This window comes from Talpa occidentalis, unplaced genomic scaffold, assembly GCF_014898055.3.
Source record: "Talpa occidentalis isolate TD23 unplaced genomic scaffold, MPIMG_talOcc4v2.1 talOcc4.8, whole genome shotgun sequence".
NCBI lineage: Eukaryota > Metazoa > Chordata > Mammalia > Eulipotyphla > Talpidae > Talpa > Talpa occidentalis.
Genome location: NW_023605194.1, coordinates 99,739,791 through 99,764,343, shown reverse-complemented (window position 1 = coordinate 99,764,343; position 24,553 = coordinate 99,739,791). Strand labels below are relative to the sequence as shown.

At 38.2% G+C, this 24,553-nt stretch overlaps 1 protein-coding gene across 1 annotated transcript; it reads right to left on the bottom strand.

Annotated features, from left to right (window-relative positions):
- Nucleotides 1-11,387: 11,387 nt before the first annotated feature.
- LOC119234321 (39S ribosomal protein L42, mitochondrial-like) lies at nt 11,388-11,860 on the bottom strand. The gene has a single exon (XM_037497182.1). It carries the CDS (start codon nt 11,834-11,836, stop codon nt 11,411-11,413), a length of 426 nt encoding a protein of 141 aa, XP_037353079.1. The 5' UTR covers nt 11,837-11,860; the 3' UTR covers nt 11,388-11,410.
- Between the last annotated feature and the right edge of the window lie 12,693 nt (nt 11,861-24,553).

Genomic DNA, 24,553 nt, shown 5'->3' with positions numbered 1-24,553 from the left:
TTTTCCCTCTAATCCATTCCATTCAATTAAAAAAATTCTGAAAGGAAACTCAGACTTGCCTAGATTCTTTGAAAACTTTTCCTGACACTATCTTCCAAAGTGTTTGAACTGTTGGTATTCATTATTTGAAATAACCTTTTACAAAATTGACCAAAATATTTCAGAAAGTAGGCCATGGAGACCTTTTTACTATGCAATTGCCACCTGACTCTAGAGATCTCACTTTAATTCTGTGACTCTAAGATTTTTATTGCTAAAGGGTGATTGGGAAAACGGAGAGCAATTTTCTTGCATGAGGTCTTTAGGGATCATTTATTGTTTCAACAAAATAATCTCTCTGAGTATATGCAAAGTATTGTTCAAGAAACAATGGGGGGCCCAGGGAGGAGTAAGTCTTGCCCCTTTCAAAGAGTTTGCCTTCTTTTCCTTATATCTGCATGTATATATGACTTTTTTCTCATTGAAAATATCTAATTTTCTTTCAGAAAGATTGCTATTCCTTAAAAAGAAAATCACTTTTGCCGTGCCCTGCTATGCCATCTTAGCTATAAATCAAGTGTTCAGATGTGTGTGGGTCCATTTCTGGCCCCCTTATTCTACTCATTTGTTTGCTTGTCTATCCTTGGACTAATGCCACATTTTCTTTCTTTTTTTTAAAAAGATTTATTTAATAATAATTACTGGGGTGTAAGCCAGAGGTGTGGGGGCAGGGGGTGAGAAGATTCATCAGAGACAGAGTGAGCAGCAGAACAGGCAGATCTACTGAAATACTCTGCTAAGGGGAACAGCAGGCAAGACAGGAGAGGTCTGCTGAGCCATGTGGGTCACCTCCCTGGTTGGGAATCGAACTCATGCTGCAGTGGCTGGTGCTAGCTTGATGGCACTGAGACTTTAAACCCTGAGCCACCAGGGAGGCCCCAATGCCACATTTTCTTAATAATCACGACCTTATAATAAGTCTCGCTATCTGGTAGATCATGTGTTTACACTCAGTTCATCCTCAAGAATCTTAGCTATTCTTAGCCAAAGCTCTACTGAAAAAAAAAGAAGGAAATGGAGGCATCACACTCCCAGACTTCAAACTATACTACAAAGCCATAATCATCAAAACTGCATGGTATTGGAACAAGAACAGACATACAGACCAATGGAATCGAATAGAAAATCCAGAAATAAACCCACAGATTTATGGTCAACTAATCTTTGACAAAGGAGCAAAGACTATGCATTGGAGCAAAGAAAGTTTGTTCAATAAATGGTGCTGGGAAAACTGGGTCGCTACATGCAAAAGAATGAAGCTTGACCACTACCTCACACCATACACAAAAATCAACTCAAAATGGATTAAAGAACTAGACATAAGACCTGAAACCATAAAATACATAGAAGGAAATATAGGCGAAACACTACGGGATTTGCACATCAAAGACATCTTTACAGACACATCACCCAAAGCAGTGATAGTGAAGAGAAAGATCAACAGCTGGGACTACATCAAATTAAAGAGCTTCTGCACAGCAAAAGAGACAATAACAAAAACAAAGAGAAACCCACCAACTGGAGAACATTTTTGCACCCAACACTAATGATAAAGGACTGATCACAAAAATCTGCAAAGAGCTGATGAGACTCAGCAACAACAAAGAAAATAATCCAGTCAAAAAATGGGCAGAAGAGCTAAAACGAAACTTCTCTGAAGAGGAAATGCAAATGGCCAACAGACATATGAAAAAATGTTCAACATCACTTGTAATCAGGGAAATGCAAATCAAAACTTCCATGAGATACCATCTCACACCAGTGAGAATGGCACATATTAAAAAAACTAGCAACAACAAATGTTGGCGAGGGTGTGGAGAAAAAGGAACTCTTGTGCACTGTTGGTGGGAGTGCAAACTGGTCCAACCACTATGGAGAGCTGTGTGGAGATTTCTGGACCTACTAAACATAGAGCTTCCATATGATCCAGCAATTCCACTCCTAGGTATTTACCCAAAGGACACAGAAACATCAATTCCAAAGAGCACCTGCACTCCTATGTTTATAGCAGCACTGTTTACAATAGCTAAGCTTTGGAAACAACCCAAATGCCCAAAAATAGATGACTGGATCAAGAAGATGTGGGTACATATACCATGGAATATTACTCAGCATTCAAAAAAGATAAACACATGCAATTTGCAGCAACATGGATGGCACTGGAAGGATCATGCTCAGCGAAATAAGCCAAAAAGAAAAGAAAAAATACCGGATGGTCTCACTCATAGCAGGAATCTAGAAAACTTAAATAAGGGACCAGGAAATGAATATAAGAAAGTGAAAATCAAAATCAACAAAAAACTATGAACCAGAGACACTTTTTGGGGGGGTGGGGGCGGGAGGGGAAGGATGGGGTCAGAATGGGGCATTTGCAATTGTATGGGGGAATATAAAAATAAAATTTAATATTTAAAAAAAAAAAAAAAAAAAGAATCTTAGCTATTCTTGGTCTTTTTCATTCCCATGCAAATCTTAGAATGAGTCTGTGAAGTTCTGAGTCTGTGAAGTTACTTATATGTTAGTATATGGAACACCAATATTAACACATTCACTTTCATAAATTAATTTTCTATATTTGGACAGGTAATTGACACAGTCACATGTTTTTTAAAGATAACTCTAGAAAGAATATGGAAGAATAGATCAGAGGGAAGTAGACAACTCTAGAATTTACTGAAATTCTTTTGGCTGAAGATGCTGAGAGTCTGTTTTAATATAGAAAGGAAAGGCTGGGACAAGATCAGAACACAGTTGGAAAGAATGCCATGCCATTGTTTCAACATGTAAGGACAAGACTTTGGGGGAGAAGGTACACATGAATACATCAAAGAGATAACTGCGAATGGATAGAAATGTCTTCAAAACAGGCTACCCTCAGACTGTGTGAAAACTTATAGTAAAGTTTCAGAAAGAGAAGAAAGTCTATATCATAATTATACAGAACTTTGAAGAAACAGGAAACTTGCAGTTTAGTTTGAAACTTGTGATTGATGGTAAATATATTAACACAGGAATTATGCATGACTCCACTTTGTTTAATATTATTTTTCAGTTTTTGATATTCCCAGCAATAGGTTTTTCAATTTTTACATCTGGTGTCTTTCAGGTAACTTGATTTCAGTTTGTAGCATCATAAGTCTTCCTGAAAATGCATTCAAATATTTTTCAGTTGATAGTATCTTCCAGAGTTTGACTCAGTCTGTGTTTTCTAGCAATTTCTCTTATCATGTTTTCTCCTACAATGAATGTTTTTTTCTGATATGTTCTTTAACAAGTTCAGGAAAAGCAGATCATACAATAACTGGACTAGCATGGTTTGGATTTGTATTTGGTCCCATTTCTGTAAAGCCATAATAAGATTATTAGGGAAATTTCGTTTTCTTTGAACTGTTTGAATATTTAATGTAGTAATTACACAGTCAGGTATTTCACACTCAAGATCATTCTTTCTACTTTTATATTTTGACCTTCTGAATTTTGCACTTTAAAAAGAAATGGGCCCTCTGGAGCATGGCAAATTTAATTTAAAGGCATTTGCAATAGGATGTTATCTCATCTGTCAAGATAATGTAACCATAGGGTCTCTTTTCTTTCCTTGGGACTCATGGGTTGGGGAACTGTTACTGTAAATTCTAATGCTAGGCCTGTGCCATGGAAATGTGGGGAAAAATTCTGATAATTGCTCAAGAGATAGATTAGGAAGGTTGTAGGACCCATAATTTAGATATTTTTGAATTTAGTAAGTTATAACCTGATTTCAAAAGTGATGGTGGCATCTAATGAAGGGGGAAAAAGACTGGATGTAGGAAAACATGTAACTCAGAAGCATAGTATGTGTGTGTGTGTGTGTGTGTGTAATTGTAATAGTATTGGTGAGGAAGGTAGTTTAACTTTTCATTGGTTAGCTTTCCAGAGTGAAACATCAAATCTGTGAAACAGTGGTTTTTTTGTGTTTTGTCTTCCACAGAACATGGTTCTCTATATATCTGTAACTCACTCTTTACGGTTTACCCAGCAACTGATTGAAGGGAATTCTTTAGTGTCTAACATCTGGTTTGGGATTCTCAACAGACCTGTCAGTCTATATGTTCTTCGTTGTGTCCATTTTTCAGCATTCATGAAATGGATGTTTTTAAGCAGTAGCCAAAGATACACTCCTATGTGTATTAAGAGTGGAGTTTGATAAATGAACTGTATCGGAGAGTCTTTAGCAATCTGTGTCTGATTGGGAGATAGAAATCACATAGGTTATACTCAGAGGAAGTTTGATATGAGAATTTTTAACTCTAATAAGAGTAACTACATAAGGAACCTCTATGTAGCACATTACCATTAAGGGAGCATACCTGAAGAAGGACACATTTGGATGCAGTTCAGGCTTCTTGGCTAATGCAGGCTTTGGCCACCCAAGGCAGAGAAGGTGGCGGAGAGCAGTTGTGGGCAAACTAAGTAGCCCTCCAGAGTGCAGGTGGGATCCACAGGCAAGCAGAATCTGGATGTCAGCAGGAGGCAGAAGTGTTTTAGAAAGTGGGATATACAGGGCCGTAGAAGGTTTGGGGGAAAGTTTTCAAGAGAGTTGAAGGCAGGTCATTACCAGGCCAAGGCAGCAGGGCAGCATCAGGATCCTGTGACTTGGGCAGACTCCCTCTGTCTTCTGCTGGGAAAGTTTAGCATCATGTTCACTTTTTTAAAAAGATTTATTTATTTATGCATACAAGAATTGGGTACAGGCCAGAGGTACGGAGGCGAGTGAGAAGATTCACCAGAGACAGAGTGGGAAACAGAACAGGCCGATTGACTGAAATACACTGCTGAGGGGAGCAGCAGGCAAGACAGGAGAGGTCTGCTGTGCCATGTGGGTCAGTTCCCTGGCCAGGGATGGAACTCATGCTGCAGAGGCTGTGGATAGCTTCATAGTGCTGTGCTTAACGCCTTACGCCGCCATCATGTTCACTTTAAAGAATAAGTGCTTAAAGGAATTCGTGACTTACAAAGCATTATATTCAAGGATGTGTGAACTTAGGAGGTAATAAATTGATAACTGGCAGAATCCAAGAGCAGTGAAGAGGATGAACTCCAGTATTACAAAAAAGACTGGTGTTGGAAAGAAAGTCTTTAAGAGGATACTGGCAACAATCTTTTCCCACTGTTCACAGCAAGAATAGAAAATGCTCACATTTTTGGGCATTTGGGTTGTTTCCAAAGCTTAGCTATTGTAAATTGTGCTGCTATAAACATAGGGGTGCAGGTGCGCTTTGGAATTAATGTTTCTGTGTCCTTTGGGTAAATACCTAGGAGTGGAATTGCTGGATCATATGGACGCTCCATCTTTAGCAGGTTGAGGAATCTCCACACAGCTCTCCATAGTGGCTGGACCAATTTGCACTCCCACCAGCAGTGCAGGAGAGTTCCTTTCTTTCTACATCCTCGCCAACATTTGTTGTTGCTAGTTTTTTTAATATGTGCCATTCTCACTGGTGTGAGATGGTATCTCATTGTAGTTTTGATTTGCATTTCCCTGATTACAAGTGATGTTGAACATTTTTTCATATGCCTGTTGGCCATTTGCATTTCCTCTTCAGAGAAGTTTCTTTTTAGCTCTTCTGCCCATTTTTTGACTGGATTATTTTCTTTGTTTTTGTTGAGTCTTATCAGCTCTTTGTAGATTTTTATGATCAGTCCTTTATCATTAGTGTTGTGTGCAAAAATGTTCTCCCAGTCGGTGGGGTTTCTCTTTATTTTGGTTATTGTCTCTTTTGCTGTGCAGAAGCTCTTTAATTTGATGTAGTCCCAATGCCCAAAAATAGATGACTGGATCAAGAAGATGTGGTACATATACACCATGGAATATTACTCAGCATTCAAAAAAGATAAACACATGCAATTTGCAGCAACATGGATGGCGCTGGAAGGGATCATGCCCAGCGAAATAAGCCAGAAAGAAAAAGAAAAATACCGGATGGTCTCACTCAAAACAGGAATCTAGAAAACCTAAATATGGACCAGGAAAAAGAATAACTATAAGAAGGAAAAAAAATCAAAATCAACAAACAACTATGAACTAGAGACAATCTTTGGGAGGTGGGGAAAGGAAGGATTGGGGTCAAAATTGGGATTGCAATTGTATGGGGAATATAAAAATAAAAAAAAATTAAAAAAAAGAATGTAAAGTAGAAAAGACAGTTGCATGTATTTTTGTAGTTCAATCTAAGCTGTTTCACCCACTTTGCTGATGCTCACACTGTTGTCCTTAATTTGATTAGATAAAATTTAACCTCGATAAATAAGTATATATATAAAAAAGAAAATGCTCACATTTCTTCAAGGTATCTTAGCATATTAATCTGTACATTTCTAAATAAAACAGAATAATTTGTTTTCCTGTATATTTAAAAATAATAGCAGACCTTAGAAAAAATTATATTCAAATAAACGTGTCCAAATAACGAACATAATGAAATTTTTTTTCTGGAAAACAATTAAAGGACTGCAATTCATAAGCCAGGGAACATTTCTTACGGGCCTTTTTCCCCTTCACAATTTTCTTTCATATCATTTTATGTGGGAGCTACTCATAGGTGACCCTTTACCCCAACATATAAATGAAATATGAAATATTTTTCTTTGAACCCCAAACTTACTTTCTTCCTTCCCCTGCTTCTCTTTCTCCCTCAACTTTTTCCACTCTCTTCTACTTCCTTTTCATTCACTCCTTAAGTTTTCCTTCTTCTCTTCTGCATTCTAAGCTTCAATTGTTCTCTGCCTTTTGCTAATTCAGCCTTTGGAGAGTCCTTGAGCTAGCTGTAGAGAATCTCCCCTGAAGGCAGAGTAGGGGGGTACGAGGGAGGGCACCTCCTTCTCTTCACTAGGGTGGGTGGAGATGCTGGGAACATTAATGGATTATAAATCCTGTCCCCTTCACACTTTCTCCTCATCAATCTTTGTTGACTCCTGAGGAGACATATTCAATATTCAGTATTCAAAATGTTCTTCCAGAGGCTCCTTGAATTTACAACCTAATGCCACCCTGTGCTTCTTCCTCTTTACTGGCCTGTATATGATGTGGAAAGTGCTGGCAGGTAAATTGTGAATAGGCGTGCAAACATTCTCTCTTCTAGAAAACCTTCAACATCCATATTGGCATGTAAATCTTTGCCCTCGCATTTAAATCTTTGCCCTCTAACATCTCTGCTGCTCATAACTTGCAAAAAAGTCTTCCCTAAAAACTTATATTCACAGTCATCCTCCTTTATAGGTGTTCTTCTGCATGGCAAGCGACCACAGGATGCAGGGGAGAGACGTCCTGCGGCCTCCTGCTTGCGCACAGCAGACCATGCTGAAACTCCAGGTGAATTTTACTTGCTTACAAACCAAGAAAATTAAATTGCTAGGGTTTAAATACACCTTAACTAATGATTCTTTAAAGAAATATATAGGATTTTATTGTTTTAATGGAAACCAGTCTGGATTCACTTTCTAAATGTGGTAGCTGTTAGGTACGAAGTATTTCGGTTGCCTTTCTCCATTGCACACCCGGTGAGATTGTGCTGCTGGTGGGGCAGGTAATGGGTCTGTCCATGCAAGTGCATTTAGTTGCCATTGAGAGGCTCTGTGGAGCTCTCTTTTCTGTCGTGGTGACTGGGAACATTTGAGATGGGAGCTGTTCCATTGGTCAGGCCCTAATGAGGGAAGATGTAAAGCAGAAAATGTTGCAACTCTGTGGACATGTCACATAGGTGAAGAGGAAGCCTTTGTTGTTTTGAGGTACTGAGATTTTGGGGTTGTGGCTTAGGATGAACTAGCTCATACAGACCAGTTCCCTAAACATGAATATTTCTCCTTGCCCTAATGAGATACATGGACCTTGTGTAAATAACTTTGGAATGTCAGAGTCACTGTACAGACTTTCCCATTTTGTGATGTTTCTGCCATTTAAAAAAAAATTCTGAAATAATTTTTCTAGCAAAGATCCATCCATAGGGTATATGACTTTTACATTAAATTTATTAAAGAAAGAGGTTGTCACTAATATATATTTTATCTAATTTTCTATATCAATTTCTAGATAATTCCATTCATTTTCTCTCATTTGCCCATTCATCCATTTATGCTGTTGTTTAATAAACTCTATTGAATGCCACCCATTGGACTAGGTGGGGCTATCAATATGTACAGACAGTCCGTATGACTATACTTATATTGAGTTACCAACCCATTTCTTGTCTAGAAAGACTAGGACTAATTAAAAGTAAAATAAGAGATCATTTTTAAGTAATTTGTACCTCAATATATATGGTATACATATAAGCAAGTTTAAAGCTTCATTAAGTCATTAAAAATGTGTGTTAGAGTGAGACCATCCGGTAGCAGGAATCTAGAAAACTTAAATAAGGGACCAGGAAAATGAATAACTATAAGAGAGTGACAATCAAAATCAACAAAAACTATGAACCAGAGACACTTTTTGGGGGTTGGGGGGCGGGAGGGGAGGGATTGGGGTCAGAATGGGGGGATTGCAATTGTATGGGGAATATAAAAATAAAATTTATTAATTAAAAAAAAAATGTGTGTTAGAGTAGACAGGAAGCTTATTGCATCCACCTACCTTTAATCTGTCCAGATCTAAGCTAGCTAACATAAAGTGCTCTCTATATGTTATACTTGTTTTTGTGGGTGTTTGGTATCATTGTGTGAACTAATCTAGAGATGTAACAGAAACCCAGTAAGTTGTGGAGGTGGGTGACTTCATTTTATAAATTTGTTTCATTTGGACTTGCCAAGCGAGTTGGTGTGGTATATTTTTCCATACATAATGGTGCCCTCTCATGGGAGTGGAGTGGAGCAATGTCGACCTCCAGTGGTTGAATTTACTCTTATCAGGAGTACTTAACCCTCTGGGAGATCTCGTTGGTGTCTCCTGTGTTGTGTTTCTGAATAGTTTCTCATTGTTGAGTATTGAACTTGGTTTGAAATGTTATAGATGATATTTATCAAGATAAAAATTATGAATCACAGAAAAGCAACACAAAAAGAAGCATCACAGGTTGGGCCCTTGTAAGGAAAATAATACAGAGATGAAATGCATTTGAAAATGTTGACTGGTGGGCCTCCCCGGTGGCGCAGCGGTTGAGCGCTGGGTTGCGAAGCTGCCCGCAGCCTCTGCAGCGCCGGTTCGATTCCCGGCTGCTCCCCGGCCACCAGAGGAGGGTCCCACATGGTGCGCAGACCTCTCCTGCCACCCGCTGCTCCCCTCAGCAGTGTACTTCGGTCCTTCTGCCTGCTCTGCTCCCTGCTCTGGCTCTGGTGAATTCTCTCACCCTCCCGCGCTTCTGACTGTACCCAGTGCATGTATAAACGAAACAAACGACAAATAAATAAATAAATAAAACATGCCTCTATAAAAAAAAAAAAAAAAAAAAAAGAAAATGTTGACTGGTAGGTGATAAATTCACAAGGGAAAAAGTGAGGTTTTTGGGCAAAGGATGTGATGAGAGGTATCCCTACAAACATGCCTCTTAGGTTGGTTTTCAGGTAAGTGTTTATTTGCAGAATAACTTTGCATATTTCATATCTCTTGCTCTTTGTACATATTATATATGTAATTTACAAAGTGTGATGAAATGTATTCTATAACACATGCCTCAACATTAGAGTAACATTTGAGAAGAAATATCATTCTATATTACTATATTAAAATATTTAAATATAAAATAAGACATCACTCTTTTATTTGTCATCTGGGATGGCTTTAGTTTTTCCAGTAAGGGTTTTTTTTTTTTTTTAAAGATTTATTTTTTTATTTATTTATACAAGCACTGGGTACAGTCAGAAGTGCAGGAGAGTGAGAGAATTTACCAGAGCCAGAGCGGGGAGCAGAGCAGGCAGAAGGACCAAAGTACACTGCTGGGGGAGCAGGGCGGCAGAAGAGGTCTGTGCGCCATGTGGGACCCTCCTCTGGTGGCTGGGGAGCAGCCGGGGATCGAACTGGCGCAGCAGAGGCTGTGGGCAGCTTCGCAACCCAGCGCTCAACCGCTGTGCCACCGGGGAGTCCCTCCAGTAAGGTTTTAAAGGATTTTTAATCTATAGTTCCTGCTAGTACTTCACAAAACAACAGTTTGTCAGCTCATGAGTTCAGGAACATAGCAAGCTAAACTAGGTCCTAGGGGACTGCAGGTATGAAGTCCATCTATTATGTTGATACTAATCCTGTCCTCTGATACAGAAGAAGAGCATTATATTGCATCTAATATAACCATATATATTACATTACAGTATATTTGGTTCATACCAATAAGTACAGGTGTGAAAGAAGACATATGGAACATGCTATTTCCTACTTTTTTTTTCTTTCTTTCTGATAAAACTATAGAGAAGCAGTTTTGATCATGAATAGTGAGAGGAATCTAAAGAGGAAAAGAGATCTATGGCTGAGTACATGCGATATCATTCCTCTGCTGCATGGCATTTGGTAGAAGCCAAGTGGAATTGTTAATATTTCAATATAAGTAAGATTTACCTCATATTAAAAATAAGATTTAAATATATTAGAGAAGTTGAGACTTATTGAGAGATCATGACCTTTTTGAGAGCTCTGAATGCACAGGGGTAATGACATCAATGGCGACCTATGGAAAAATGAAAGAATTCAATTGAATTTCTGGCTTCCTTTTTATAGAAACCCATTTGAATACATACATGCGCACACACAAACACATTCATTAACCATCTGCTCTAAAATCAAAGAGCAGAAACATAAGCCTTTAGCCAATATATCCAATAACTGCTAAAAAGCACATTTTAATCCTCTGTGGGTACCATTTAAAGGCAAAAGAGAGCTTCAGAAATGACGAGAAGACTCAGACTCTGTGGTATCTAATGAGCAGTGCTCTCTCTCCAGCTAGCTAGGCTTGGAGTTTGAGCACAACATAGCACCAATGCAGATGGAGATTATGGTTGCCTCATTGAACTTGTTCATAGTTATTTAATAGTATTATATTATTGAAGTACTGTTGTTATATATCCTTGCTAGTGTTTTGGCAATGTAGGATTTCCCTCTGGTGTTGTCACTAGCACTCTCACCACCAAGCACCTATAGTCCCCCATGATCCATATGCTCACCCTTCCTTCCACCTATCCCCCCTGAAAGTCACAGGTCTTTGGTCAGCTTACAAGGATTGGTTTTAAAGTTCATCTTTGTCTGACCTTCGTTTGGTTTCTCTATATTTCACATATAAGTGACACCATCCAGTTTTTTTCCCTAATATATTTTTATTATTTCACTCTAAATTTGTTAATATGCCAGATTGCATTTTCTAAATGGAAAATGAGACATAAGATAACATTTCTTTGACTCTTGAGAACTTTGATATCATCATCTGTCTTTTGGAGGGTCCAGTTTCTTACATCTATGATACTGTCCACGAGGATACCATTGGTGCTTAGTAGTAAAGAACATTTTGCTAAGTTGTTCTATCATGGGTCCTTGCTCAAAGTGTTCACCTTTTTCTTCTAATCTGGTTTTTAGCACTTGATCATGTGTTTCTTCATTATTATGTACAGGGTCTGGCCAAGGGATAGGTTTTGTGTGTTCATATGGAATGTCCACAGATGGGTGATAGCATACTATTGTCCTGTTGTCAGATGTCAAAGCAAGCTCTAATTTGCAATTATTGTCATCTGGAAGAGAAGAATTTGTAGACTTATGATGAACACAATATAAAGCTTCATTTTGAATTGGAAATAAATGTTTCAAGATAGTTCTGTTTGATATGGCCCATTTTACTGCTGCTAGTGCCATGGTGAATCAAGAACCTATTTTCATCCCTTGGCATCTGGTCACCGCGAGGCCACCTTCTTGCCCCTGACACCATCCAGTTTTTATTTTTCTCCTCTGGCTTATTTCCCTTGGCATAATTCCTACCAGCTCCATCCATGTTGTGGCAAATGGCAAGAGTTTATCTTTTTTGATGAAATTGAATGTGTAGTTTGAAGAGAAAAGCTCCCATCACCCATCATTCACAGATGGGCTCTCATGAATATATTGATGTTGCTATAGCAAAACTGCATCATTGGGGCCTCCCTGGTGGCACAAGGGGTTAAGCACCACACTGTGAAGCAATCTGCAGCCTCTGCAGCACGAGTTTGATCCCCAGCCGGTCAGGGAGCAATCCACATCGTGAAGCAGACCTCTCCTATTTCGTCCGCTGCTCCCCTCAGCAGTGTATTTCAGTCAGTCTGCCTGTTCTGCTCCCCACTCTGTCCCTGGGAATCCGCTCACCCCTCCCACATCTCTGGCCTGTGCCCCAGCTCTTGTATGCATAAATAAATAAATCTTAAAAAAAAAGAAAAAAAAAACAAAACCAATTGCATCATTGGATACTCAAGACAAAGGCTGGAAAAAGCAAGTAAGTTAAAGATCCCTTCAAACCTCCTTTGACTTACTCTATCCCCTGTCCCTCTACCCCCCAGACTACCCAGTGGAAACCTTGTAATAAGAGTTAAAACCCTGGCTTTGTGCATGTTTCAGCAACGCTGCTGCTAATTTTGGTGTATGAACTGGCCAATTTTTACTATAAAATAATGGAGTCAACCATGGTGTACTTGCTTGCTTCCTGCACCATGTTAAAGGACTCTGAATAGCTCCAGAAAATCTTAAGATGCAGGACTACCCCTCTATCAATGTTATTTGCATGCATTTGTCATCATTTAATGATCCACTGAGTGCCAAGTTGGTGGCTGTTGTGATAAATGAGCACACATAGACTGTGTATTCCCACCACTGTGTCTTTACTTGTGTTGGAAATTTTTCTCACAATATTTGTTCTACATGAACTTTAAGACCAAGCTCCAATTCCTATGAAGCTTTTATTCACTATTGCTTCCTAAAGCACTTTCTCTACCACTTTGATTTTTAATTATATCCTGTTTGTGCTTCCTCTGTTTTCCCTCCTCCACCTAGGACAGTGCTAACCCAGTAAATTGCTCAATAACTGCTGTCGATTGATTGCTTTCTTCTCTATATCTTATTACTATTATAGACAAATGAGACAATAAAAAAGATTCCTTGGACACACAGGGGTGAAAAAAAATGCAGTTAATATCTGATATCTGGCAAGAATATTGTGATCTATAACAAGAAAGAAAAAAATAGCTTGCCTGTCAAAGCAAAGTAACAAAGGTTTTGCAAGCTACGACAATTTTGTGAGAAAGATAATGGTTCTCTCTAATTGGGTTTGAAAATTCTATATTTGTACCTGAACTGTGTTTGGTTTAGTTACAGTTTCTGTATTTGAAAGTAGACAGTATCTTTCAGCCTAACTGTTTGTTTTTTGACTCTTTTACTAAATGACTGCTGCATGCAAATATGTTTTTGGTGCCCAAAGCAATAACGAGATGTTTAAAAAAAGGATACTCCTGCCAAAAGAATTCTGGTTGGCTGTCTATCACACAAATTAATTTCTCTAAAAATGGGCTATTTTCTCATTTGCTTTAATGGTGCTCAGAGCAGGTAAGTGTGATTTTTTGCTGGGTCTTTTGCTCATCAGTCCTCTGAGTATTTTATTTTGTTATGGACCATTAAGAAGTGAGGTTGATAATGTTCCATCATTATGCAATCATGCAGAGGATTAATTTCTCTTTCAGACAAATGGAGTTAAAAGACTATTATTATTCTTTCTCCAGTTTCTTCCCCAACTAATGGATCATTTAAAAGCCATAGGGGTATAGTATCTTAAAAGTCTCTAAGAAACAGCTTTAACAGCCATAGTTTATTTTTTCTAATTTATAACCAAAAAGTAAAATAAAAATAAAAAGTGAAATAAGACATAAGAAATTTTGAGACAAAATTTTCAAACGAGTGATTTCTTCTTTGCTCTTCCCCGGGGTGTGGTTCAGCCACTGTAGTCAACAGAGCCTACACAGAGATGTGCCTCCCGTGTTAGGAGAACACTGTGGCATCCTGATTGAGTATGACAATTACAATTGTTAAATCCATTAAGAGAAGCCAAACTACTTGAATCAGGATGAAATAGTTACTGTAAGTGTCAGAGTTGTTGATTTGTATTTAAATCCACTGAATAATAATAAATCATAATGATGTGAAGAGACTAAAACAGAGAAAGGTGATGTGGCTACTTCAGAATTTTCTAAATGAAATAAATCACTTTTGAGACAGTACACAGCACTTTTATGCAATAATTTTGAACTTAGTATGTTTTAAGGAAGACTAAGTATAGTACTTTCCTATGCTTTGCAGATATCACATATTAGATGCTGCATGTATTTTCTAACTAGGGAGTATTCTCCCTGATGAACATATAACCTGCTGTCATAGAGCAGTTGTGATGTGCATGTCTACAGCCCAGATGGCTGCAATGTGACCCTTCCTACCTGTGCAAATTTGGGGAAATAGTTTAATTATGATCATGGGCTCAATGGTGACCCACCACACCCCAGAGATATCTGTGCCTAAACACCTAGAATCTGTGAATGTGACTTCATTTGGATAACAAGTGTTCGTGGATATAGTTAAGGATCTTGAAATGAGATGATTCTGGATTATTCAGGGGCATCCTAAATCCAGTGACAAGTGTCCTCACAAGAGGCTGAGGTGGACTTGAGAGCGACACATGGAGGAGAAGGTCGTGGAAAGATGGTAGCCCCAGGAAAAGCTACTGAGTGATAAAAAGGAACAGACCATAATCATGTGTCACTTAAACACATTTTGATCAGCACCGGGCTGCATGTATGAAGGGGTCCCCTAGGCTGCACCTTACAGCGAAAGTGTGTAGCGGGCATCCCACTTGGTGTGTGTAGATACACACTGACATTTGCATGACAGAATCATCTAATAATGAATTTCTCAGAACATATCCCATTGTTAAGCATCGCACGAGTGCTTTGACACAATTGGAAGAATCCCCAGAAAATTGTTGAGTAAAAAAAAAAAAACAACCAAATTACCAAAGTTGAGACAAAATTTACGTAGATCTCTTGATATGACAAAATTATAGAAATGGAGAACAAATCAACAATAATAAAGGAGAGGCTGGGGGTGGAAGGGAAGAAGGTGTGACTCTAAAAAGGCCACTTGGGGCGTCCTGGTGGGGATGGAAAGACCTGTGACACCTGTCAAAGCCCTTTGGTTTCACTTTGTGTTGTGAACTGTCCGCAAATTGCTACCAAGTCTCTGCCATTTAATTGTTCTTAATTTTATGCCTTATATTTCACACAGTCCTGTTTCAGTTTTCTGTTGCTCCCTAATTTTAGTGTTTTTTAAAAAAGAAATGTTCTGTGTCTTGCCTATATCAGTATTAGTATCTTGACTGTGATATCATCCTATAATTTGGCAGCTTGTTATTACTGGAGAAGGTGGGGTGAAGTTTACAGGGCAGCTCTAGTCTGTCTTATAACTGATATGAATCTAAATTACCTTGACATAAAAAGTTTAATTACAAAAATTAAAAATAATGGGAGAAAGTAAAGAAGAATATACCATCAATTGTAGTAAGTTGCTGAGACTGCCCTATACTTCCTAGCTATAAATAGGAGGGAAGATGGAGTTAAGCATGGCTTCGCAGTTAAAATAATGTGTGGGAGGAAAATAGAACGGGTAACTCAGGTGTTTGATGATATTGATTCTGGCAGACAGTAGCTCCATGTACATAATTTCCACTGCAGCCAAAGTGAGAACTCCAACATGATTAAATAGCGTCATTATTGGGCCTTATTGCTAAATTAGAGGTATTCTCGGCTGCTTAATATGCTATCATTTCTCTTCTTCACTTTATGCAGATGAAAAATACTAGTATTTCTAGATTGTGTGAGAGAAACTCTTACTTTGAGGTATATTCATATAGACGTTAAGACTCAAGTTGAAGTAATGCAAAACTGAGGGTTATTTCTAAGACTGCTATAAAATTGAGGAAAATACAATTCTGATGTTATATTTATTCAGAAGTCAGAGTAAGATGAAGAGTGATTTGCAGGAAGAAGATTACTGCACATTAAGATGATGTTGCTGGGTGCTCACAGTGCTTTTTGGAAGGGACAGGGGACCTGTAATGGAAAATCATGTCATAGTCTACAACAGGCTTTTGGAACAGATTATACTTAAAAATTATTTTCAAGTAGGAAAAAACTATTTAAACTTTAGCCACAATATAGAATATGCACAAACATGCCCCCAAAATAGAAACATCTAGCATGACAGAACTCTTAGGTAAGGAAGAGATTATATTTATAAAATACTGTTGTTTTTCTAAAAAAAAAAACAAAAACCTCACTGGATTAAGTTATAGCTTAAGTTATAGCACAGGCAATGTAGAAACATACCAATGTCTAAGCTAAGGAATAAATTTCTACAGCAGTTTTACTCTTTTTTTGTTTCCTTTTAGTGTGGAATCAGTTAGCTTGTGGTTCTCTCTAGTGATCGTTTTATGTGCCACATATATCCTAGTCAGCTGCAGAGAGGCAGCAGATCAAAATAGCAGGCATATTTATTGCCCGCCACTATGCTCAGCATTTACATGGATTATCTCATTTAATCTTCACAACCACCCCTGGGGAAGACACTATTATGATCCCCATTTTCCTGAGAAAGAAAGGAGGGTGCTTTTAGCTGTCATATCTTGCACAAAGCCATAGTTTCTTAGTTGTATAATTTGATATGTGATTTAATATGGTGATTTGTTTTTTATAACCATTTCTTTAAAAAGAGGGATGGGTCTATACTCTTTGTCACCTGTCAGTACCCTTGTAGTCACAGGTCTGGATAAGAGCCCAAATGGATCAGCCACACTCAGATGGTACCCTCCAATAGTGCAAAGGGTTCTGGAATGGCTGCAACAGAGCCAGAGAGACTCAGGTTTCTAAGACCCTTTATGGTGAGTCAGGTTGGAAATCACTATTTGGAAGGGGGTGTAGGGGGCAAGCATGGAGATTGGTGAATTTCCTTACTTTATTTTTATGAAAGCAATCTCTGCAACCTTATGAAAATATGAACCAGAAACTCTGAATTATGGTTTCACTGTTGTAAATGATGAATTACAAGATTACAGGAAAGTGATTTAAAAGCCTAGCATTTCCATTTCCAAAAGGTCTGAGAAGCATAAACTACATGCTTACAAGCTCAAGGTTTCTGACCTTAGTTTGGTATTTAGGCTTCCCTCATGGGTCAGCTAGAAACATTATCAGTTGTTTATGCAGATATCTGATGGCTCACCCTCGATTTATTCAAATGCAAGTTTCCACTTCTCCCAAGACACATCTGCCTATCCTCAAATGCAGCTTATATTAGTAAGTCACTCTTGCCTTCTCTGTCTGTGGATGATGCCCTGGGTTTCCTGCCTCTTGTGTGTGGAATGCCTGACAATAGCCCACCTTTCAGACAGCTCCCTGTTAAGATCCTATGATATTCTTTCATTTGTAGCTTCAACCTTCCTTGACACATTTTTTCCTCTTTCCTCTGTACAAGTACTTCATATTCCTGTGAACTAAGATTGCTTTGCTGTTCTATATCATGCTTTAAGCTTTTCTACTTTTATACCATTCTTTATATTGTTCCACCCCACTTCTTAAAATTCTGCCCAGTTTTTAGAGGCCTATTCCAAGTCCTACCTTTTCTTTCCCCAAACATTTTCTAAGTGGAATGCACTGTCTCTTTCCTCTGAAACATCATAGCACTTAAATTGAGTAACTAATAATAGGAACAGGTAGCATGGTACCGTGCCAGTATTAAGAACTTGCACACATTCGTTTACTCCTTACACAAAACTTGTGACAAACACTCTGTTGTTGCCACCATTTTCCAGATGCGGGCAGGGAGACATGGCCAGATCCTACAACCTGCTAGTTGGTGAATTGTCAGTCAGAATTCAGAACCTCTGCCAATTGGGTTTCGCTGACATTAGCTTCCTTTTTATTACCTGCTATATGATTATTCTTAAACATTTCTCACTTCCTTTTGGGTCACAGACTCCTTGACAGGTAAATCCCAGCAATGTTTAACCTGACCCTTACCTATATATCCCTATAGAACTTTATTAATTAGATATTTGTGAAATCAAATTGAATTTTCTTCAATGGCTATTATAACAGCTCATGTAGATATAGAACAAATAAAAAATTCCAGGTATCTGTAATTGGTGAAAAATATGCCTGGAAACACATAACTCAAATTGCACAAAAAGAATCTCCCCACATTATGCTCTCCCCACTCCCAAACAGAAACAAGTAAATACTGCCTTATCTTTGAAGTGGAATGGAATATCAACATGAAAGATAGTGTTTTCTATTCTTTCTTTGTTTTTCATCATCTTATTTTACTGCTGAGGCAATTACCTAACTTCAGTCCTACCCAGTCATTCAGTATGATTGTCCTTATCAAATATAATTATGTTTTGTATAAAAGAAAGTCAAAGAGTTATTTTATATTCTTATGCAAAAATGAGACTTGATCCTTGGTAGGTGTTTCCTGCATCCCTAAATTTTGAACTGTAACTTAATAAGGGGCAGAGATCTACTTAGCAGCCTTAATTCCCAGCTGATCATTACCATCTGGCACATTTTCTTGGAGCTTGTGACATAGATTTTTGAATGTCAGAGCAGGAAAACTTCTTGCTAGGGAGATACTTTAGGTGTCAATCATCATTAAAATAAAGATCTCGAGTGACTCAAGTCAATTCCCACAAACGGAGGAACTCCTGTCAATCAGCGTTGCTTTGTGTTGTTAAAGGCAGCACAGCTTCTGAGGCTCGTCCAGTTGTGTGGGGTTAGTATCGCCAGACTCTCACCTTCTCCCTGACTTTCAACTCTGTGTCTTCAACTTTTAAAAAGACTTAAATTCCTGTATTATAAGGCTACTTCTGAATTAATAGTTAATTTTCCAATTCCATTGTCATTATCAGAGAAATAGGTCAAACACATAGCATATCTAAAAGTCTAGAATGGTATTCAAATCCCAGGCATTTCTCATCTAAAACCTAGAAAATGAAGGAAGTAATTTTCATTTCACTGGAGTATTATTAAAGAATAGGCCCACCTCCAAGTAGCTGCTGTGTTCCTCCTTACTTCTTACTGAGAATCTATGTCCAAGACTCACAGCCCGGTGACCTGGGGGACTGCTTCCAGAATAATTCCTGCAGAGTCCCTGTCCTCTAGGAATATACTCTTTTTAAGGAGTTCAGATATGTGTGGGAAGATATTTATAATACTAGTGAACATGTGATAATTTTTTTGTGGTTTGATAGGATAAAGAATTTGCTTTGGGAAAATAATCCAGTCAAAAAATGGGCAGAAGAACTAAAAAGAAACTTCTCTGAAGAGGAAATGCAAATGGCCAACAGGCATATGAAAAAATGTTCAACATCACTTGTAATCAGGGAAATGCAAATCAAAACTACCATGAGATACCATCTTATACCAGTGAGAATGGCACATATTAAAAAAACTAGCAACAACAAATGTTGGCGAGGGTGCGGAGAAAAAGGAACTCTCCTGCACTGTTGGTGGGAGTGCAAACTGGTCCAACCACTATGGAGAGCTGTGTGGAGATTCCTCGACCTACTAAACATAGAGCTTCCATATGATCCAGCAATTCCACTCCTAGGTATTTACCCAAAGGACACAGAAACATCAATTCCAAAGAGCACCTGCACACCTATGTTTATAGCAGCACTGTTTACAATAGCTAAGCTTTGGAAACAGCCCAAATGCCCAAAAATAGATGACTGGATCAAGAAGATGTGGTACATATATACCATGGAATATTACTCAGCATTCAAAAAAGATAAACACATGCAATTTGCAGCAACATGGATGGCGCTGGAAGGGATCATGCTCAGTGAAATAAGCCAAAAAGAAAAAGGAAAATACCGGATGGTCTCACTCATAGCAGGAATCTAGAAAACTTAAATAAGGGACCAGGAAAATGAATAACTATAAGAAAGTGAAAATCAGGGCCTCCCCGGTGGCACAGCGGTTGAGCGCTGGGTTGTGAAGCTGCCCGCGGCCTCTGCGGTGCCGGTTCGATCCCCGGCTGCTCCCCGGCCACCAGAGGAGGGTCCCACATGGTGCGCAGACCTCTCCTGCCGCCCGCTGCTCCCCTCAGCAGTGTACTTCGGTCCTTCTGCCTGCTCTGTTCCCTGCTCTGGCTCTGGTGAATTCTCTCACCCTCCCGCGCTTCTGACTGTGCCCAGTGCTTGTATAAACAAACAAACAAACAAACAAACAAAAAAACAAAAAAATAAAAATGCCTCTATAAAAAAAAAAAGAAAAAAATTAAAAAAAAAAAAAAAAGAAAGTGAAAATCAAAATCAACAAAAAACTATGAACCAGAGACACTTTTTGGGGGGTGAGGGGCGGGAGGGGAGGGATTGGGGTCAGAATGGGGGGATTGCAGTTGTATGGGGAATATAAAAATAAAATTTATTATTTAAAAAAAAAGAATTTGCTTTGGTTCACAAGCTTTTTCTGACTGTATTCTGCTTAGTAAAAACTAATTTCTGTCTGGGCGATCTAGATCACTGATTGTCATTTCCCCAGTGGGGAGAAGAAATGGACCAAAAAAAGAAAAAAAGAATAGGTGAAGAACAAAGTAAAACCTGTTGGTACCAACATATGTAAATAAGTTCTTATTCATATTTATAAGGATAGCCTTTCATTTTTATAAAGCAAGCCTTATAAAATAAGAACAGCAAGTTTTGTTATGCCTCATTGGTTAATTTGTTAAAAATTATTCAATAGGATGAATTCACAGACCACACTAATGACCGATCAGTGTACAAGGAAAATTTTGAGGGGATGATAAAATCCCCTGAGTTAACAGAGATATAATGTATGACTAATAAGACACAGATCTTAAATTCCAGTTAGTGGACAACTAAAGACTCAAACCTATTTATATAAATATACACTGTGCACCCATCATAGACTTAACCAAATAATTTTATAAAACTATGTTAAAGTATGATAATAACTTTTATTAAGAAACCATTATGTTTCAGTCACTATTCTAAGTAACTGACATGTCCCTCCTTTAGTTCTCTGAGCTTTGCGAGGAAACAGGGAAACAGAAAATTTGAGCAATGTGCCCAGGGCACAGTGAGAGTGTGTTTGCTTCAGAGTGATCCTGCTCTCTTTGTTGCTAATGTCCCGTGATGGTCACGAGTTTATAAACCGAAAAGCGAAATAGCCGGAGCCAGACGCGTGACCACATGAAAGCGACTCTGGTGATGTGTCAATAACTAGTACATAAATTGTGGAGATTCCCACTATTTGATGTGGGTATGTATGATGGGCATGGTATAAAATTTTAAGTGTAGTAAAACACTGAATTTGTGTACTTTGCAAACATTAGTATGATTTTAATTCATCAATATGTAATTTTAGCAAATTTCAGTGATGAAACCCCTATATCCTAGTTGCATGTAAAAATAAAATAATTTTTTTTTTAATCTTAAATTTTATTTTTATATTCCCCCATACAATTGCAAACGCCCCATTCTGACCCCAATCCTTCCCCTCCCGCCCCCCACCCCCCAAAAAGTGTCTCTGGTTCATAGTTTTTTGTTGATTTTGATTTTCACTTTCTTATATTCATTTTCCTGGTCCCTTATTTAAGTTTTCTAGATTCCTGCTATGAGTGAGACCATCCGGTATTTTTCTTTTTCTTTTTGGCTTATTTCGCTGAGCATGATCCCTTCCAGCGCCATCCATGTTGCTGCAAATTGCATGTGTTTATCTTTTTTGAATGCTGAGTAATATTCCATGGTATATATGTACCACATCTTCTTGATCCAGTCATCTAAAAAATAAAATAATTTTTTGGAAAAAAGCATTGAACTTGTTAACCTAAAAATTGAGAAGGTCACTAAAATGGCAAGGTATGTCTATTTGGGATCAAATAATCTGGATGCATGGATTCAGATAGAAAACTTGGAGTTCCCAAGGAAGGACAGAATCAGGGATTTTTATGGGAAGAATAGAAGATGAGGTACATGGGTAGGAAAAGAGTTGACAAGTGTTAAAACAATTGTTTGCTTGATGGTTTCTTGAAATAATTACTTGTTGCCCCAGTCCAAAGAAAGGGACCTCTTTTTACTTAAGACAGTGTTGGATTCTAGTAAACATTAAGCAATTATACAAGTGTATGCCTTTGGGAAGCTACTATATTTTTGATCTTTTGTTCTTAGTTCTTCATCTGTGCTATGTGTAAAATAATCACATTTTACACAAAGAACTCTTTTAAAGATAAAGTGAAACAATACACAAAGTTCTATCAAAGCAGTGGGCTTGTAGCAGAGGCTTGGCAAATGCTAGTTTTCTTTCCTTCTCAGATAGTCCATGAGAAAAACCTCTACATAGTCATAAGATTTATGATATCATTCTGGGGTAGGGTTTGGTGTTTTTATTTTTTTGGTTTGTTTGCTTTTTTAGCATCAAAGAAGCAGCAGCTGGATAGACTAGGAAGCCAATACCTTGGGAGTTAGGAGAACTTGGTCAGGCACTACATCAACATACTGTGTAATGCAGAGCAAGTGACTGTCTCTTGGTTATCGTCGATATTTAAAAAAAAAAAAAAAAAAAAAAAAAGTGGTGGATCAGATAGCCCTTCTAACTTTAACAGTCCATGGAAGAGATACAATTTGGAAATAAGGATCTCTTCCATTAGTGGCAAAATGAAAAAAAAAGAAGTATTATGTACTTGAAAATTGAATGTCAGCATTGCAGCTAGGAAAAGACTTATTTGGGTTTATGACATTTTGAGCAAATGAGTGTTGCAAGACTCCAAGGTTATGGCCTGTAGATAAGAAATGATTAGTTGTTTCATTCAAGATTTGTTACAGAGCTCTGGAAAAGCAAAATTCTGTGTAGAATTTTTTAAAATGATTTTTAGTAAAACAGTTGTGTTCCAGGAGAAGTAAACTTCCCTGAGCCCTTTACTCAACTGGTCCTACTGAGCCATTCATTCATTCATTCATTCTTTTATTCTTTCATTCTTTGTTATGCTTTTGGTATACATCCAGGAATGAGTAGGCACTGAGGTCTCAGAAAGGAGTGAAGTGTATGTGATTCTGCTTACCTCTTGTTTACAATGCATCTCAGGCAAAGGCAATTAACAATAATAATAATAAATGATAATATATCATGCTAATAGAAGGCAAGTTAACTATTGTTAATATTATTAAATCTTAGGTCAGGGAAAACTTCTTGGAGGAATTTTAAAAATAAGTAGGAGATAAATGGAGGTGGAGGGAGATGAGAATATTTCTGTTCCAGTGATCAGTGTAAATGAGACACAAGAGTATTGCATTAGGAATGGCAGGTTTGAGGATTTGAATTAAATATGAGGCAGGGAGTACGAAGCAGTCATTCTGGAAAAGTAGATGGCTGCAGTGTGTGTGGGGTGAGAGGATGTCTTAGGAGGTTTTATAATATATCCCACAGAAACCTCTAGAAGGGACAGAGGAAGATTAGATATTAGCAGGATCCTTCAGGCTTGGAATCAAGGTGAATGGTTTGGAATAGAAGCAAAGTTGGATGCAGGAAGACAAGATGGAATGTTTTTGTTTGAAGGTGGTAGAATAGGAAAGGATAATGCAATGGGGTTGGGGAGAGAGAGGAAGAGAGAAAGAGAGAGAATGGTTATATGGTTATTCAACTGTACGAGGAAGGGAAAGGGAGACATCAGAGATGACAGGTAGACAGGTATCTGGCGTGAACAGCTGAATGACTAATGGAGCCATTTGCTGAGAAAGTGCTGGAAGAGGAGATTGTAAGGAGGGGCAGTAGGGAGAAGATCAAGAGTTTAGTTTTGAACACAGTAGCACAATGAGACATGCATGAGTGAGGTGCATTGAATGATGGTCTTCTCCCTGCCCTCCAAGATATGTTTATGTCTTAATCCCCAGTCCTGTGAATGTGATATTATTTAGAAAAAAGTTCTTTTTCAGGTATAATAAAGTTAATGATTCAAAGATGAGATTATCTTGAATTTTCCATGGGCTCTTGGTCCAATGACAAGTCTTCTTACTTGAAAACCAGAGAGGCCAAAAAAGTAAAGGGCGTGGCAGTTGGGAGACTAGCTGCTATAAGACCAGTAACCCCTGGAGTCATGAGAAACCAGAAGAGGCAAAGAATGGATGCCCTGGGAGACCTGGAGTGGTGCAGCCCTGTCAACCACTCGATTTTGGAATTCTAGCATCCAGAATTATGTTTTAAGCCACCCAGTTTGTATGAAATTTGACAGCAAAAGGAAATACCAGAAGAGTACATTCAAGTTGAGGTGTGAGGTTGGAAGTAGATTTGAAGCTCAGGAAAAAAAATCAAGGCTAGAGATATATTTGAGAATCTCAGTATTTAGTTCACATGTAAATCATAAGAATGGAAGAAAGCACTTAAAGAAGAAGGAGGAGGACATTGTTGTGCCTAAAATGTTCATGGTAGGGACCAGAGAGGTCAAAGAGTGAGGACAGAAAGGAAATGCAATGAAATGTGCTGTTTAAGAAGGTGGGGT